At 38.7% G+C, this 19,614-nt stretch overlaps 1 protein-coding gene and 1 pseudogene across 2 annotated transcripts in view; both read right to left on the bottom strand.

Annotated features, from left to right (window-relative positions):
• Positions 1-19,614, bottom strand: part of MMP20 (matrix metallopeptidase 20) — a 54,530-nt gene that overhangs the window by 11,353 nt on the left and 23,563 nt on the right. The window contains 3 exon segments of the mRNA XM_082410098.1: positions 2,482-2,549; positions 2,553-2,638; positions 3,623-3,759. Of these exon segments, the coding sequence (XP_082266224.1) occupies positions 2,482-2,549; positions 2,553-2,638; positions 3,623-3,759 (291 nt within the window).
• On the bottom strand, positions 4,723-7,117 carry LOC309636641 (heterogeneous nuclear ribonucleoprotein K pseudogene; annotated as a pseudogene). Its single transcript has one exon. The product of its transcript is annotated as a heterogeneous nuclear ribonucleoprotein K pseudogene (transcript).

Here is a 19,614-nt window from a genome sequence, read left to right as displayed (position 1 = left end):
GTGGAAGCTACCTGTTAATACTAGAGCAAAATATCCGAAGGAACTTGTGTCCCTAATGGCCATGGACCCACCTTACCAGCTCTAAATCTGATAAACTTCAGACATTTTACATATATGAGAAAAAAAGACCCTTATGTGTTTAAGCCACAGTTATTACTGGGTCTCTCTTACTAGCAGCTGAACATAATTTCTAACCAATATAGGACTTTACAAGACAATAAGATGTCATACTCATGCGCGAAATGTGTGGAATTCAGGGGGATTTATTAATAAAGATGATATGTTAGCTTTTCCTGAACTTTTGAGGTTATTTGAAAATAACCTTTTCAAGGTTATTTGTCTTATTCCTTAGTATGTAAACCAGTGTCTATGTTGGAGAGTATAAAGTAGAAGACTCCGATTGCTGAAATGACTGTCTCTGCCTTGCCAAAAGCAGAGATTTCAGTGCAATTTCAGGGCCCTTCAGTATTTAAAAAGGAAATCCCCTATGACCAGCTCTTTGACTAGATTGCTGTTTATAGGAATAAGGAAGTTTAAGCAATCATTTGTTAATTATCACAACTTTTAAAGCAATTATTTGCTAATTACCATATAAGGTCCTACTATTACTGAACAGTCACTCTTTTTGAGCACCTACTATATGCCAGGCACTGTGCTAGGTATCTACATGCATTATATCACTTAATACTCTCAATAACCTGGGGAGGTTAATATCAAAAGTGCCTACTGCAGTTTCTTTTCCTTTCCAGCAAAAGGAGCTCTTTAATATTTGCATTAATGCCCTAGGCCAACTTTTTAATGGATCTGTTTTATCTAGATTACTAAAGACTTTTCCTTAATAGACACTCACAGAGGTTCAGCTGGAAAGGTTCAAAATTATTTCCTCCGGGGGATAAGACATCGTTAAAATCAGGGACCCTCCCCTCCCCATCCCTAAATTTATGGAGAATTAAAAACCTCTCACCAGGCCCCTTGTGTTAGCTGTTAAGCCTCAGTCCTGCCTGGTTGGAGGTCCATGCTTTACTGCGGGTGCTGGTGGGTGGTAGATTAGTCCAAAGACCAGGCAATGAATAGAGAATAGAAATAATAAGAGAGTGGATAATCACCCCAAGGAGAATCGGGCTATGAACAGGCTTGGACAAATAACCGAATAATCATAACTCATACTCTCACACACCTGCTCATACACGCATCTCTGGATGCCATTCTCTGAAAACCTAAAATGGGAGTTGGATTTCTCAATATCTATCTTCCTGCATGTCAACACGGTGATTACAGCCACCTTACCTTAAAGAAAGACTTTGGAGAATATGCCCAGCAGATATTAGGGACTTAATAAGGGAATAACTATTACTATTTCATAAAGGAAGTTCTGAAAGAAAATTAGCTGGCTTAGTGGTTTAAACATTGGACTGGAAATGACAACTCATGACAGCACGTGATACTTTGAGCAATGCTACCAGGGCTCTCAGTGGCCCAGAAAAGTCAGCAGGGTCCACATTTTGACATTCATTTTTATGAAATAAATTTTTCTTTTCATGAAGTATATCTGTGTTTCAGTTATATTACTTTCTCAGCTCTAAATTGAGGAAGATGACAGATATTTATTTATAAATTTATTTTATGCCACAGAAATGGTTATTAAAAATAGATAATAGAAAATAGAATGAAAACCCTTGGACCGAAGTTGGGTCCTCTGCCAACCAGAGCCTAACAGGGACCTAAAGCATTTAGCACAGTCACCTGTTTAGAGTCTGTTTTGGTTTCTTTCTTATAGTTCAGAAAAACAAGCAATGCTAAAGTGAGAACTGTGAATAAAGAAGGTGCAGAGGCAGCGCTTGACAAAGAGTTGCACTCAGTTCTCTAACATGAGTCAATTAAAGTGGTAAGATGAGGCAGGAGAGATGGGGTGTGTGACCCTGTGTGCAGTGATTGGATCTGCTTACAATAACCTCCTGCAAGACGGGCATGGAAATGATCTGTAATCCTCCTTGGATAAGAAGAATCTTCATGTTCTGGGTTAAAGGACTTAGCAATAAGGCCTTTGCCTTTCAGCAAAAATTTCCTTCAAAGAGCCCCATAGTCATGACCACATTCATTTTGCACAAAATCACAGACTATGCTGGAATGCATAGATACTCAAGAGGGAATCAGTTCTTCTTTCAGGCATTCCCAGTGGGTAATTATATACTGGGAGTGCTATATCCACTCTTTTAGGCCACTGGGCGTCCAGTTAATGAGTGATTTGAAAGCTTTGGATGATTCATGTGCTAAAGAACAAACAATGGGATTATTGAATGAAAGTTTCACTTATTTGGATGGTTCAGTATCTTGAAGACAGTATCAACCATCAGTAAATGACACCCCAGTGGCTGAGAAGAGTCAATGGGCCTATAGCAAACTTGCCTGTATTCTTTTCTGCAAAAGAATGTTTCCTTCTCACTGAATACATCTGGACAATCAAAAGGAGAAAAGCCATACCTGTAGTATTCATCTCCCACAAAGAAAAGGGTCTTCTGTGCATCCTTGAGATAGACGGCAGCATCTATTCACTGCACGTATCTTGGGATCCCAAAGTCATAAATAGTCTGAGGAGTATCTTGCATTTGGAATCCTCTTGTTATCCAGTAGTGGGGTCCTGGAAACAGAAATTAAAATTTACAAAAACTCTGTACCATTTAGTGATGCTCTTCACTCATGAGGATTTCTATGCAGGATCACAAATAGGGCTAGTTTATCAGATATTTACCATGGCTAAAACCTAGTAAGAGATAAAAGCCTCTATGCAATTCAGTAAAAGACTTAAAACTTGCTCTGGAGGCAAAATCCCTAGTGATGCCTTAAGAAAGCAATAATATTGATACAATTATGTTTTAAATTTAACACATTCAATTTTTTCAAGATGCCTTTCGTCTGTATAATCTCATTTCAGTCTCATATATGTATGAGAGACAAGGGGCAAGCAACTCACAAAAGCTGATTCTTGCTTAAATTGGCACTAACCTTCTACCCTGAGCCCTCAGCATCAAGAAAATACAAGCTAAAACTGATAGTTACCACTTATTGGACAACTTCCATTGGCTAGCCATTGTCATATCTTCAAGGTTGTTATTATTATAATTATTTTGCACAGAAAGAAATGAAGACTGAAAGCAGTTAGATAACTTCCCGAAGTCACTCAAATAGTAAAGGTCTGGAGCCAGAGACATATTGTGTGTGTCCACCTCCTGAAGTTGCAGGCATCTCTCCACTCCCAGCTGCTTGTATTGTTCTCCTGAGGGTTCTATGCTGATTTTTGTGAATTAGAGGCTCTCAGTAGAGTATACCATGTCACTCAGAGCAGAGGTCCAGGGGTCAGGGACTAGGTTTCTACCTTCCTGGACACTGTCCCTTATCACAGTGCCTCACTATATGACATCTTTGGCTCTGAGGAGAGTTTGATGGTCACTGTCACTCCTGTCATTGTCACAGTACAGTAGAGGGGCTTTTCATCCCCAATCTGAGGAGACGAGTGACTGGAACATGCTCTGTGATAGCTAACAAATGATGACAGTACTAGGTGTTCCAAACACACCAAGCACTGTACCCTGCCACTTCTTTCTTTGAGGGTTCTTTAGGGTACCTTTAAAGAAGTAAGCTGTGCCCCTCTCAGCCACTTCATAAGTTGCATCCACATTGGACATAAGCTGGGGGAAGGAGCTGGTGATGGTGCTGGGCCGGATCCCTGACATCAAGTGAACCTGCTGACACCAGAAAATCCTGTTGGGCAATGGAAAAGAAATCAAGGTCAAGGGTTGACTTAGATCTTCAATTGAACCTGGGCTGAAATATACTGCAAACCACACTTCAGAGGCCATTTCTAAATGCCTCTTGCTCTTGCCTTGTTTTTAAGGAGAACATAATTTTTTGACTTTAGTAAGTAGTTTCTTCTCCCTTTTCATTCTTTTAGCATCTCTGTAATCCTCTTTCCTTCATTTATTTAAGGATGTTCAAAACATGAAAGGATAGCAAGGGTTGACATCAATAATTTATACACTTAAGCTGTGCACCTTCCTATTCCAAGTATCATTTGCTACAAATTTCCGTTTCCTCTTCTGATCTTTTAAAAATTAAAATCTCATAAAGATAAATACCATCCAGGTGCACTTTATGGATATTATATAAATGAGCCAAACTTTTGTGGTTGGAAGGGGCTAATTATTTACTGTAAAAACAGCAAAAACATTAACAATTATAAATGATGTTGCCTATGTACTTATCTATTGAAAATGTTTATATCTTTGGACCTAATGGCTGCTTCAGAGAAACTCTGGTACACACACATTAACTTAAGATTTATCAACTCAACCACCCATTTATCCAGTATTATTTACATAAAATTGTGGGAGTATACAAGAGGGTACTGGGCTGAAACCTTCAATGTAAATGAAGTCCACTTTGAATTTTGGAGACAAAAATCATTCTTATAAAATACGAATAGTTTATTTGACTCCATAGAAGCTAAAATCAACACATAAAATTATTTGTGGACAGGGAAATTGTAATAAAGTTCTGACATTTAATTTTCCATGTAGTAAGTTTAGGCACTCCTCAAATCTTGTGTTGAGTTTTAGTTAATTTAACAAATATTTATGGAGCACCTATCAGCAGGCACTGAGGTAGACATCAAGGATGAAACACTGCCCTCAAGAAGATATAATCTAGTAGTAGAGGCAGATAAGTGATTAGACAATTATAATTCAGAGCAATTCGTGCAATGAAGAGTCAAGCTCATGATGCTCTGAGAACATAGAGTGTATCCCACAGGAGGGATGTGTCATTCCATTTAGGGGGCTGGTGAAGCCATCCAGGTGAGGCACTTTAAGCTGATGACAAAATCTAAAGGAGAGCTGTATTGAGAGAAATACTTCATGTTCCTAAGCAACATCAAGAGGCAAAAGGAAAAGCACATCATGTTTTAAAAAGCTGTAAGCTGGAGTTGCAATTCCAGTGCTGACCGGTATCTCCAAGCCTGTTCCATAATCTCTAATTTTTTTTTTTTTTTAGGTTCACTAAACTTATTTTAAAAATCATAAAACGTTTCTTACAAAAGAGTATTACATTCTGCACACTGCTCTGAATAGATGCCAGGGACATATGGACTATTGTTACTTCTCCTCCCTGTCCCACCCCCCCAAATGTTACAGTGACCACAAAGCAAAGTGTTCACAATAATTATATGAGGGGATTTTTTTTAAAACCACCAACAATGAACAAAAATTAAAATTCACTCACTCTGCTGCTGTTTCAAAATTTTAATGTTAGTTTCTGCACACCCTCCCCCACCCCCCACCCCTGTTTGTAAGGAGCTAAAACATTACATCTGGTGAACAGCAAAGATTTCACTGCATCTCAAATGCAGAACACCTATGAAGCAGAGGAATGTTGGCTTTTTAAACAGAAGCAGATAAAAAAAAAAAAAGATGCAGGACTCCTTCAGTTCTTCACTAATCTTAGGTAAACTTTCCAGAATACTGCTTCGCACTATAAAAAAGAAGAAATATCTTGCATTAGAATCCTTCAGCATCTGCATACTGCTTCACACTGTCCTGCAGCAAATATTGTGCATTCTGTATCTGGTTCTGTGTTCCTATAATGGTAATGATCTGATCTTCGGACCCTTCTAAAGGCTCATCAATTTTGATCGAAGCTTCTGACTCATGACGGATTTGTTTAATCCGCTGACCACTTTTGCCAATAATAGATCCAGCCATAGATCCAACTATATCTTTGGGAATAGTTACTTGTGTAGTAATAATAGGTCCACCAAGATCACCATATGAGCCATGACCCCCTGCGTAGGAATAATCATATCCAGAGCCACCCTCTGGTTCATAAGTCATCTGCCACTCTGATGGACTCCATGTATCTATTGCAGAGTCCCAGGTTTCATCAGCACTGAAACCAACCATGCCATCATAACGGTCTCCAGGTCGTCCTCTTCTGTCATAGGCCATTAGATCTCCTCCTCTAGGTGGTGGTGGTGGAGGAAGAGGAAGATTCCAAGCTCTGCTACCACGCCAGCCACCTCGTCCAGGAGGAGGTGGAGGAGGTCCTCAACGAGGGCTCATATCATCATAATCTCTTCTGGATGGAGGCATGGGACGCCCACCCCAACCAGGAGACATTCTGTCAAAACCACCTCTTCCCCACATGGGAAATCCCATGAGACATCCGGCGGTTGTTGAACATCATTGTAAAACCACCATAATCATAGGTTTCATCGTAAAAATTGGGACCATAAGGCTGAGCACGTCCTTTGATGGGAGACTCTGATATAAGATCAAGGAGGATCTTTATGCACTCTACAACCCTATCAGGTTTTCCTCCAATAAGAACGACTCTGTCAGTGGATTGAGGACAACATTCCTGGAAAAGCTTGATTGTTGTCTGAGTGTTCTCTCGAAGTTCTTTGATTTTAGCACTTTTGACCCCAATAATTCCTCCAGCCAGACTCTGATGAATCAACAGTCTTAACTCACAGTCAAAGTCACTTCCTTTATAGTGTTGGTAATTTAAGCATTCCACAACATCAGATTCCAGCGGGAGCTGGCTGGTTGCAGTGGGTGATGGCAACTGCAGGCCCTCTTCTAAGGTAGGGATGATTTTCTTCAGAATTTCTCCAATTGTTTCAATATCAGCACTGATACTCAATATGTGCTCGGGGCCACTGCTGTCTGGGACTGAAACACTGGCATTGTAGTCTGTATGGAGAGCCTTAATATTGTTGCCTCCTTTTCCAATCACTGCCCCAGCATTCTTGCTCTGAAGCAGAATGCGTAATTCAACCATCTCATCAGTGCTTCCAGATCTTTTAAAAGCTTGTTCCTCTTCCATATCTTCAGCAGGGCGTTTACTAAATTTGCCATTGGTTTCGGTGTTGGGAAAGGTTTCCTCTGGCTGTTCAGTTTCCATTTTCTTGTATTAAAGAGTCACACCAATCTATTATTAAATATATCCTTGCAGGGCAGAACTGAAGTGTTCTGGGCGGGACCAACTGACACCCTAGTGCTGCAGTAGCTGGGCAAGGCTACCGTCCCTATGCCACCGTGCCACCTCAGCCCTGCATCATAATCTCGTAAATGCAAATGATAATAACTGGCTTATCTCCTGAGATCCTTATGAGGATCAATTGAGATAAAGCATATGAAAATGCATTATAAACTGTAAAGTGCCACTTGGCTGGATATTGTCCATTTTTAAAATTATTATTTGGGCATCTACCATAGACAATACTCAGTGTGGCAGGAGGCCATTGAGGGTACACTTCCTCTCCCCAAGCTCTACACATCACAGCTTTATCTAGACCATATGTATTAACAGATGGAAAACTGAGACCCAGAAAAGCTGATGGGCCCAAATGTCAGCAGTGGTTAGGGGCAAACAGAGCCGATTAGACTAGAGCTATGTTGATTTTCATCACATGCCCTAACTAATCTACTTGCTCCTTCTCAGCCTGTGACCTCTGGTTTTTCTCTGTTTATAACTTGACCCCTTACCCAATGAGACCTAGCCTTTGCTGAAGGCCAGAGGGACTGCTTTCCCCCTCTTCCTTCTCTTCACCATCACAGAAAGAGCACAGGTTTGGGTATCCAGAAGAATCAGGTAATGAAAATAGAAAAAGAGGTCATGTGAACAGTCCATAATCTTAGCTTTGATAAGGAGGACAGAACAATGGATTAACTGGGAACCTGATGAAGAATCCAAAAAACAAGTGTTTTCCAATTAATTCAATTTAATACATACTTCTGAAATGCTGACTCTGCTCAAGTCACTGTGCTAGAGTCTCACTAAGGCACAAAGCATGCCTTTCAGGCAATTATAATAGTGGGGATGAAGAAATGAGAAAAGTGGGCAGGGGGAGCAATGCTACTGGAGTCTAGTGAAGACAAGGATGACATTTTAGTTTACATCCTACAATGCACAGGACAGCCCAACATGACAAAGACTTGTCTGGCTCAAAATATCAGTAAGTGCCAAAGTTAAGAAACCTTAGTTAAAACACTTATGACATATTATAATGTATACACTGTATGTATAAGGTAGTAATAAACACTACTTATATGTGATACTTGGGTAAAGTATCACAAATTCCAAAAGAATCTGTATTCATGAAAAACTTCAGTACATTAATGAAGAAAAATTATGTCTGCTGGGTAATAAAGCAATAGAACACATATTCAGAGGATTTACAAACTTAGAGCTATAGATTACAATAATTAATAAATTAAAATTGACAAAAAATGTATAGCAAGTAACCTCCTAATACAGCTGAAAATGGATTTAAAATATAAGCAAAATGAAAATCTATAAAACTGTTGGAAAGGAACAGCTGAAGGGGGATGTAAAAACGTATTCTATGCAAATGGAAATCAAAAGAAAGCTGGAGTAGCAATACTCATATGAGACAAAATAGACTTTAAAATAAAGACTGTTACAAGAGACAAAGAAGACACTATGTAATGATCAAGGGATCAATCCAAGAAGAAGATATAACAATTGTAAATATATATGAACCCAACATGGGAGCACCTCAATATATAAGGCAAATGTTAACAGACATACATAAAAGGAGAAATTGACAATAACACAATAATGGTAGGGGACTTTAATGCCCCATTTGCGTCAATGGACAGATCATCCAGACAGAAACCCATAATGAAACACAGGCCTTAAATGACACATTAATGACAGATTAACTTAATTGATATTTATATAGCATTCCATCCAAAAGCATCAGAATACACATTCTTTTCCAGTGCACATGGAACATTCTCCAGAACACATCACATGCTGGGCCACAAAGCAAGCCTCAGTAAATTTAAGAAAATTGAAATCATATCAAGCATCTTTTCCTACCACAATGCTATGAGATTAGAAATCAACTAAAAAAACACAAACACGTGGAGGCTAAACAATATGCTACTAAACAACCAATGGATCACTGAAGAAATCAAGGAGGAAATCAAAAAATACCTAGAGACAAATGAAAATGAAAACATGATGATCCAAACCCTGTGGGACTTAGCAAAAGCAGTTCTAAGAGGGAGGTTTATAGTGATACAAGCTTACCTCAGGAAATGAGAAAAATCTCAAATATACAACCTAACCTTACACCTAAAGCAACTATAGAAAGAAGAACAAAGCCCAAAGTTAGTAGAAGGAAATAAATCATTAAGATCAGAGCAGAAATAAATGAAATAGGAAGAAAACAATAGCAAAGATCAATGAAACTAAAAGCTTGTTCTTTGAAAAGATAAACAAACTTGATAACCCTTTAGCCAGACTCATCAAGAAAAAAGAGGGAGAGGGCCCAAATCAATAAAATTAGAAATGAAAAAGGAGACGTTACAACTGACACCACAGAAGCACAAAGGATCATGAGAGACAAGCAACTATATGCTGATAAAATGGACAACCTAGAAGAAATGGACAAATTCTTAGAAAGGTACAATCTCCCAAGGCTGAACCAGGAAGAAATAGAAAATATGAACAGATCAATCACAAGTACTGAAATTGAATCTGTGATTTAAAAACTCTCAACAAATAGAAGTCCAGGATCACAGGTGAATGACTTCACAGGTGAATTCTACCAAACATTTAGAGAAGAGTTAACACCTATCCTGAAACTATTCCAAATAATTGCAGAGGAAGGAACACTTCTGAACTCATTCTATAAGGCTACAATCACCCTGATACCAAAATGAGTAAAAGATACCACACAAAAAAGAAAATTATAGACCAATATCATTGATTAACATAGATGCAAAAATCCTCAACAAAATACTAGCAAACCGAATCCAACAATACATTCAAAGGATCATACACCATGATAAAGTGGGATTTATCCCAGGGGTGCAAGGATTTTTTAATATCTGCAAATCAGTGTGATACACCACATTAACAAATTGAAGAATAAAAATCATATGATCAACAGATGCAGAAAAAGCTTTTGATAAAATTCCACATCCATTTATGACAAAAATGCTCCAGAAAGCGGGCATAGAGGGAACCTCAACATAATAAAGGCCTTATATGACAAACCCACAGCTAATAACATCATACTCAACAGTGAAAAGCTGAAAGCATTTCCTCTAAGATCAGGAACAACACAAGGATGCCCACTCTTGCCACTTTTATTTAACATAGTTTTGGAAGTCCTAGCCACAGCAATCAGAGAAGAAAAAGAAATAAAAGGAATCCAAATTGGAAAGGAAGTAAAATGGTCACTGTTTGCAGATGACATGATACTATACATAGAAAATCCTAAAGACAGTACCAGAAAACTATTAGAGCTCATCAATGAATTTGGTAAAGTTGCAGGATACAAACTTAATACACAGAAATCTCTTGCATTCCTATACACTAACAACAAAACCTCAGGAAGAGCAATTAAGGAAACACTCCCATTTACCATCAAAAAGAATAAAATACCTAGGAATAAACCTACCTAAGGAGGCAAAGACTTGTACTCCAAAAACTGTAAGACACTGATGAAAAAAATCAAAGATGATACAAACAGATGGAAAGATATACCATGTTCTTGGATTGGAAGAATCAACATTGTCAAAATGACTATAATACCCAAGGCAATCTATGGATTCAATGCAATCCCTATCAAATTACCATGGCATTTTTCATAGAACTAGAACAAAATAATTTTAAAATTTGTATGGAAACACAAAAGACCCAAATAGCCAAAGCAATCTTGAGAAAGAAAAACAGAACTGGAGGAATCAGACTCCCTGACTTCAGACTATACTACAAAGCTACAGTAATGGTACTGTTACCAAAACAGAAATATAGATCAATGGAACAGGATAGAAAGCCCAGAAATAAACCCATGCACCTATGGTCACCTTATCTTTGATAAAGGAGGCAAGAATATACAATGGAGAAAAGACAGTCTCTTCAATAAGTGATGCTGGGAAAACTGGACAGCTACATGTAAAAGAATGAAATTAGAACATTCTCTAACACCACACACAAAAATAAACTCAAAATGGATTAAAGACCTAAATGTAAGACTAGATACTATAAAACTCTTAGAGGAAAACATAGGCAGAACACTCTTTGACATAAATTGCAGCAATATCTTTTTGGATACATCTCCTAGAGTAACAGAAATAAAGACAAAAATAAACATATGGGACCTAATTAAACTTAAAAGCTTTTGCACAACAAAGAAAACCATAAACAAAATGAAAAGACAACCTACGGAATGGGAGAAAATATTTGCAAGTGATGTGACCGACAAGGGATTAACCTCCAAAATATACAAGTATTTCAATATTAAAAAAACAACCCAATCAGAAAATGGGCAGAAGATCTAAATAGACATTTCTCCAAAGAAGACATATAGATGACCAAAAGACACATGAAAAGATGCTCAACTTTGCTAATAATTAGAGAAATGTAAATCAAAACTACAATGTGGTATCACCTCACACTGGTCAGAATGGCCATCATCAAAAAGTCTACAAATAATAAATGCTGGAGAAGGTTTTGAGAAAAGGAACCCTCCTACTCTGTTGGTGGGAATATAAACTGGTACAGCCACTATGGAGAATAGTATGGAGGTTCCTTAAAATACTAAAAATAGAACTCTGTGTGATCCTGCAATCCCACTTCTGGGCATATATCTGGAGAAATCCATGATTTGAAATGATACATGCACCCAGTGTTCATTGCAGCAGTATTTTCAATAGCCAAGACACTAAAGCAATGTAAATGTCCATGGACAGATTAATGGATAAAGAAGATGTTGTATATATATACAATGGAATATTACCCAGCCATAAAAAAGAATGAAATAATGCCATTTGCAGCAGCATGGATGAACCCAGAGATTATCACGCTAAGTGAAGTAAGTCAGACGGATAAAGACAAATATCATATGATATCGTTTATATGTGGAATCTAAAAAAAAAAAGATACAAATGAACTTATATACAAAATAGAAATAGACCCACAAACACAGAAAACAAACTTATGGTTATCAAAGGGGAAGGTGAGGAGGGATAAATTAAGAGTTTTGGATTAACATATACACACTACTATATATAAAACAGATAACCAACAAGGACCTACTGTATAGCACAGGGAACTATACTCAAATTTTTGTAATAACCTATAAGAGAAAAGAATCTGAAAAAGAATAGATATACATGTGTGTATAACTGAATCACTTTGCTGTATGCCTGAAACTAACACAACATTGTAAATCAACTATACATCAATTAAAAAAAACAGCTGCAGGATGTATGGGAACTGGTAATGAAAATAAACAGATCATATCAACAGTCTGTAATCTGCTGTTTGATAAGGAGGGCAAAATAATGGAGTTTATTGATATTATAGACCTGCTGATAGATATTTAACTGCACTGTTTATCTTTGTGTAGCCAGGAGCCACTGCTGTGCCTGGCAGATAGTCAGGACTCAATAAATATCTGTTGGCTAGATAAATGGGTGTCAGAGTGTTGTGTGGAACTCATCTAATCATCAATTTTCATATTCTCTGAAATTTTCATTCTCCTTTACTAAAGAACAGCAATTAAATCATCAAGTTTGAGATGAAGTCACTGGTAACATTCTTGAACCTCTTTGCCAGTCCTGTGAGCTCCTTGGGGCAAGGTCATGTATTATTCATCTATGTATTCTCAGGCTTAGCAAGTGCCTGGCACATCTGGGACTTGATTCATATTTGTTGAACTTTTCTTGTTTTGTTTTACCCCACTGTCTTCACTCCCCATCTGCTTAAACTGATACCCTCAGTCTTTCATTTTCAGGGGAGACCTTCACCTCTTCTTTGCTGACTGTCAAGGTAATCCAGCAGGAGCTGATGGGTGCTTTCATTTTCTACTGTCTTCACCCCTTACTCTCCTTGACTCTCTTCTTCTCTGTCACCCTGTTCCCTAGTTTCAGGGGAATAGGTGTCTTTCTTCTTTTTATCATTTTGATGGTCTCAGATGAACTGATGCTTCTCTCCCCTGAGACTGGACACTGTGGTGCAGTGAAAGAAGAAAGGGGTGCTGCAGATCTTGTTTTATTATTGGATGTGTGACCTTGTATGAGTCACTTAATTTTTCTGGGAGTCAGTTTCTTTCTGTCAAATAAGAATGATAATAATAATAAACCTGTGCTAATATTTCAAAGGATCAATTGAGACAATGTATATTAAAGCATTTTATAAACTCTGGACTACTCTTAACAATTATTTGTAAATACTTTAAAGAGACATGTTTTCACTCTACAGATTTATTAATTATGTAAAACTTAGAGTTTATCAGTAGAGCTAAGTTTCCTTCTAAATTTGTCTCGCTGATATAAAATTTTATCACTGGAAAATTTGAAGTACAGTCACATCATTGGCCAAGAAGCCATTCATTTGAGGGGAGCTCACTAACCAGGGCTGTTTATATCAGGATATTTCAGAGGCCAAAAATCAGACATGCATCATCCATCTCACTGAACCCAAGAGAAACAGAGCTTATAAAATTAAAAACCCACATGCAGACAGTGGTTAAAATAGCCAAAGCTGTGCACAGTGTCCTTAAATTAAGTGTTTATATCCATGTGAGGAGGCTACAGAGATCCATATTTATAAGCCTTAACCTGTGAAGATGTAAAGAACCTCGTCCTTAGTCAGAAGGAGGGTGTTCAGAAGAAATGGCAATGAATCAGCAATCTTAGTACACCTTCTGCCTCTTTGTCTGAATTTGTAGTACATAACAGAATCAGTCTAAGTAAATACAATGCCTTGTGTTGACTTTCAGTGATGCAACCTTATAGCCAGAAAAGAAAGATCCCCAGGGAGACTGAAGGAGGAAGACTTCCTCTTTAGTTGTGCAGGCTTTCCTCAAGCCCACGGAACCCTAGGAAATGCTAAGTTCCAATGGTGCCATTTAATAGCAGAGGTTACTGATTTTATTGTCCCTCCTTCCCAAAGTGCTTTGCATTTCTTTTTCTTCATTGGCTCCTTTTCATGTCTTCAAATGTGCCCAGGTATTTCTCGTCTTGAAAAAAATCCTCATTTGACCCTGCTGCCTCTTCCAGCTATTATCTTAACTCTTTGTTATTAACAAGATTCTCAAATGAATGACCTACATCTACCATTACCCTTTGCTCCCCACCATTTGCCTTTTCACTCCTCGGGATCTGGGTTCATTCCTTACTACACTGCTAAAACTACATCCCTTCATCATCCTGGCCAGTCGGTCCTGTTCTTCAGTCCTCAGTCTGGTGACCTCAGCAGCATTGTCCACTATTGATCACTTATAAAAAAAGATAATTCTCTTTTCCCTGGTTTATCTGGGGCTCCATTATAGGGATTCTGTCTCTGAAGTCAAGTAGACCTAGGTTAAAAATTCTAGCTAGGAAAAAGAACAGTGTGGATTAAATGAGCAGATGTCTATAAAATGCTTAGCAGAACACACAGCACATTGTAAATGATCATAAAATGTCAGCTATTGTTATTATAATTATTAGAGTTTATTTTCAAATCTTTCAGTGCCTCCTCCATGTGGGAGATTCTGTAACCTATGAAGCCTTCAACTGTGACCTCTCCCTTGAGCACTGGCTTATTTCTATAAAACCTCACTAGAATTGTCATCACCTTAAATTCGACACATCTAAAATTGAGTTTTTCTTCATTTGTCCAATAAGTCTTTTGGATTTTCCTATCTATGTGGGCCATGCGGCTTCCTTTTCCATTGTTCTCACCAAATCAGTGTCCAAGTCCTGCTGGTGACTCCTTCAGGATGCCTCTTACATTCGCCCTTCTCTTCAATCCCTACTTGCATGACCCTTAACCATATTTTTCTTTCCATTCGAATCTACTATACATAACGTCTTTCAAATGTGACAATTAGTGATTGACAGATGTTTTTAAATAAAGAATCCTATTTTGAGAATAAAACAGAATGTGAAGAAGCCTAGCAAACATTTTTGGGAAACCTGGATAGTCTAGGACCTCCTTCTTCTTTCCCTTGCAGGTTGGGTAAAGGTTGTGGCTCTTTATCCAACCCGCGGGCCAAGGGCCCAGGAGCACAGGAGCCGACCCAAAGTGCTTTTCCTACTCACTCCAAATGCATTCCAGTCAAAAAGCATTCATTCATTCAAGTCAAAATTCGGTGTTCTCTTCGTAGTTCCATCGCACAGTCAGAGGTTATCTATGTGAGTGATAGGATAGACTCAGCATCATGAGTCAGAAGACCCAGGTTGCAGTGGAGGGTCTGCTGGGCTGAGAGACCCGGGCCTAGCTTTCTTATCTTCAAAATGAAGGATTAGGACATGATCAACCTTTACGCTTATTCCATATGTAAAATGCTATTATTCTTCTAAGGTCTATAGCTGATTGTGATATTCTTGATTTTATCGTTAAAATTATATCATGTAAAACCCAGAATAATCAGAGAGATGCAAATATCATTTGGGTATGACTGGAGTTCCAGTCATCTCGAGGAAATCTGGGATAACTTTAATATTTTGTCATCTATTATAAAGAGAAATCTATATGAATTAAATATATACATATATTTATATATATATGAAAGTCATATATACTTATGACTTTCAACTTATTATAGCTGAAGTTTATTTCTCTTCCAACAGAACATTTGAATGTACCAATGTACCTTTATACACTGCGGAGAATATGTAACAATCTCACAGTGACTTTAAAAGGCACTGCATTCCATCTTGCTTTGGAAACAAACTGTGTGGTTATTACATCCACAGCCTGAAATGTCTCATCAACAGGTTATTGTTGGTGATGGGGAATTCCAGGCTGGCAGGTGGGAGAGAACAGACTGGGAACACTTTCATCATGGCCCCCAGGTTGCCATGATGACTGTGGTTTGATAGAATTCTTTGTTCTTTGTCCAGGCTTAGCAAGAACTTGGGGACTTTTGGTGACAGCTGGTAGGAGATCAGAGCCATGGGATTCTAGCTCTGGACAGCACCTTAGGAGGTGGTTAGGCAGGGAGGTTAGGAGCATGGGCTCTGGCAGAGGACAGTGTGGGTGTGGGCCCCAGCTCCACCCTTCACTAGCCACGTGAGCTTGAACCAGTTATCTTTTCTATGTCTGATAAAAGAGGAATAATAATCCATATCTCACAGGGGTGTTGTAAGGAGTTGATAACAAAGAGCTTAGCATAGTGAGTACTGGACACACTGAAGTCGCTATGAATATCAGACAACACCTCATTTTAAAGCAGAGAAAGAGAGGTTCAAAGTCCCAGGTTGGGTCAGTGGCAATTCCAGTGTTGAAAGGGTACCACTCCTGGCTCCTTCTAGCTCCTCCTAGACCTTTGGTATTACCTGCCCTACCACAATAGTTCATCAGATCAGAAATGGGAGAAGATGACAAGGTGATGGCTGAGCAGATACAAGTTCCCTTTCTTTAATCCCTTCCCTAACCACTCCTTTCTAAATGTCCCTTATATCTATGCCTCCCTTTCTAGTCTGTTACCACCCTCAGTATTTACAGTCAAGATTTTGTTAAAGGGTGTATTATCTTCACTTATGGCAATTTTTGAATGCTTAGAGTTTGATAAACAGAAGGTTAAAAAAATTTTCTTTTGCTTTTTTAAGAAAACAATTATAATTGCATGAAAGGGCATAGTATCTTTGACTGCACTGTCTCCTTTGCCTCCATCACAAACATTGATATTACCAAAAGAGTAAGCTGTGTGCTGCACTGGGGCACAAGTGCTACATGCACTTGTCTGGGCAGCAGAGTCTGACAAGGTTATCCCTCAGATGAAGCTGACGTCACCTTGCACAGTGTCCAGGCTTCCTGCTCTGCACCTTGCCTATCACTCCTGGGTCAATGTTTACTGATTCCCCTTTGGTTTACTTTTTGGTTATAAACAATAAAAATAAAGTAAATAATCAGTAAGGCTTAATAAAAAAGATAATAATTAAAAATACCTCAGGTTGTTTCTAATCCCTAATCTGTTGTACATGTTTTTTGATTTCCACTCCTAAATATAGTAACTGCCTTTTATTGAGTGTTTGCTACGTGTCTGGCACATTACTTGCCCAGTGTCACCTGATCAGTAAGAAGCATGGCCAGATTTAAACCAACTTAGCCTAAGTCTAAAGCCTGAGTTCCTGGGCTTTCCTCTCATTTGCCTTTGAAAATCAGATGCCCATTCATTATTGAAGCTGTTCCTAATTTTTAAAAATCAGAAACAATCCAGATGTTCATTAATTTGGGATTGGTTAAATAAGTTAGGACAGATCTATATATTAGGATAATATATACATACATAAAATAAAGATGGGGGCTTCCCTGGTGGCGCAGTGGTTGGGAGTCTGCCTGCCAATGCAGGGGACGCAGGTTCGAGCCCTGGTCTGGGAGGATCCCGCATGCCGCGGAGCTGCTGGGCCCGTGGGCCACAATTGCTGAGCCTGCGCGTCTGGAGCCTGTGCTCCGCAACAAGAGAGGCCACGACAGTGAGAGACCCGCGCACCGCGATGAGGAGTGGCCCCCACTTGCCGCAACTAGAGAAAACCCTCGCACAGAAACGAAGACCCAACACAGCCATAAATAAATAAATAAATAAATAAAATATATCATAAAAAAAGAGTAAAACAATAAAAAAAATAAAGATGAAAATTAAAATTCATTGACATGGAAAAATGAGAGATAATTGAGTGAAAAAATGTACAAATCAGCACATCCAGCACATTACAAAATCCCACTTTTGTGGACATCCCTGTCTCCCTCCCATATTTACAATAAATCTCTACCCAGAGAAAAAGTCTGGATGGACATCCAATAACATGTTTAACAATGTGATTACTCTGTGTTATGAGCTGAATGTTTGTGTCTCCCCATAATTCATCCCAACCCCTAATGTGATGGTGTGATGGTATTTGGATGGGACCAGTGGGAGGTAATTAGGGTTTGATGAGGTCATGAGGGTGGGACTGATGGGATTAGTGCTCTTATAAAAAGAGACACCAGAGTGTTTTCTCTCTGTCTAAATGCGCACATGAGCACACAGGGAGATGGCAGCGCTTTTTGAATGTCCCTCTCCCTCATCTAATCCTGAAGTGTACAAAAGCAAGGGGACTATTGATCCGTCTTTATAGCTCCAGTCACTACAACAGTTTTTAACACTCTGTATGAGCTCAACGACCACTTTTCCAATGAAGAAAAAAGAATAAAAAATAATGTCACACATGCATATGCCTGAGCCACCTCTGCCTATTCTGATGTGGTTGAATTCAGTCCCCAGTAAGGGGAGGAGTGGAGGTGAGAGTTGGGATGTTTCTCTTTTTGTCCAAGGAGAGAAGTAATTATGCTCCCTGAGAAGCCACAGAACAAGGAGAAAAGGAACAATTTAACTTAAACTCATGAGATTTCCAACAAATCTTCATGCTTAACCTTGGTCATTATCTGCTTCTACTAATGGGGCTTCCAGCTGTGGCTGGTAAATCCGCCCAGCTTGGCCTCGCCCACGACTTCCCTCAGCCACAGGAAGCCCAGCAACAGCCCCAGCATCATTCAAGCACAAGAGTTGAAAAAGGTGTTTTTTACTAATTTGCTTTTACCATTGATAGAAAATAATAAAACTATTCAAAACACTGACACTCTGTCTAGGTGCTATCACCACACTAACTCTTCACAGCAAAATGACATTAAGCAGACTGTTGTCTTCTCTACTTCAAGCCAGTTAGGCCTAATAGTTACCATTGGTATTACCCAACCATACTTAGCATCCTTCACATCTGCACACGTGTATTTTTAAATTCCATGTTGTTTATATACTCTGGGTCTATTATTCATAACTTACTGAACGAGACACCTGAAAAATAGGCAGCTTATTTAGAGCTTTACCCTTTACTTCAACCTCACTTATTAACAGAAGCCTAGAGCTCACAGGTAGGCCTTCCCTTACAGGCTTTTACTCCAAAGCCTTAATTATCAAACTGCTAACACACTGTATACCAATGCCTGAGCCCTATTAGTTACTCTCATTGCTACTTCCCTAGCAGTTGCCTATAGTGTTCAAATTATTTTCTTCACCTGTCTAGCACAACCTCATTTTTTCAGCACTAATTCTAATGAATGAAAATAATCCTCTCCTAATCGATTCTATTAAACATCTTTTAATCAGAAGCATTTTCACTAGATTTTTTACTTCCAACAAGATTACCCCAACAACTATTCCACATATAACTATGCCCTACGACCTAAAATGAGCAGCTCTCCCTGTAGCTGTTTCAGGTTTTATTCTAGCACTTGAACTTTGTAACACAAAACCTAAAATTTAATTCCCCTTTGCACCTATATAAATTTTCCAACCTCTTCAGGTTTTTTCCGATTGTTACTCACTGCCTGCCACCATTCATCAACATTTCAGCAAGCCAAAAAGCTAGCATCATTAATATTACATTTAATTTGGCTAGAAAACTTTATTCCAAAAACTTCTTCTTATCTTCAGATAAAAATTTCCACATTGGGACTTCCCTGGTGGTGCAGTGGTTAAGACTCCGTGCTCCCAATGCAGGGGGCCCGGATTCGATTCCTGGTCAGGGAACTAGATCCCATATGCGGGCC

The sequence above is a fragment of the Balaenoptera physalus genome (genome assembly GCF_965194825.1).
Source record: "Balaenoptera physalus genome assembly, chromosome: 10".
Classification (NCBI taxonomy): domain Eukaryota; kingdom Metazoa; phylum Chordata; class Mammalia; order Artiodactyla; family Balaenopteridae; genus Balaenoptera; species Balaenoptera physalus.
This window is presented reverse-complemented; position numbering and strand designations above follow the sequence as displayed.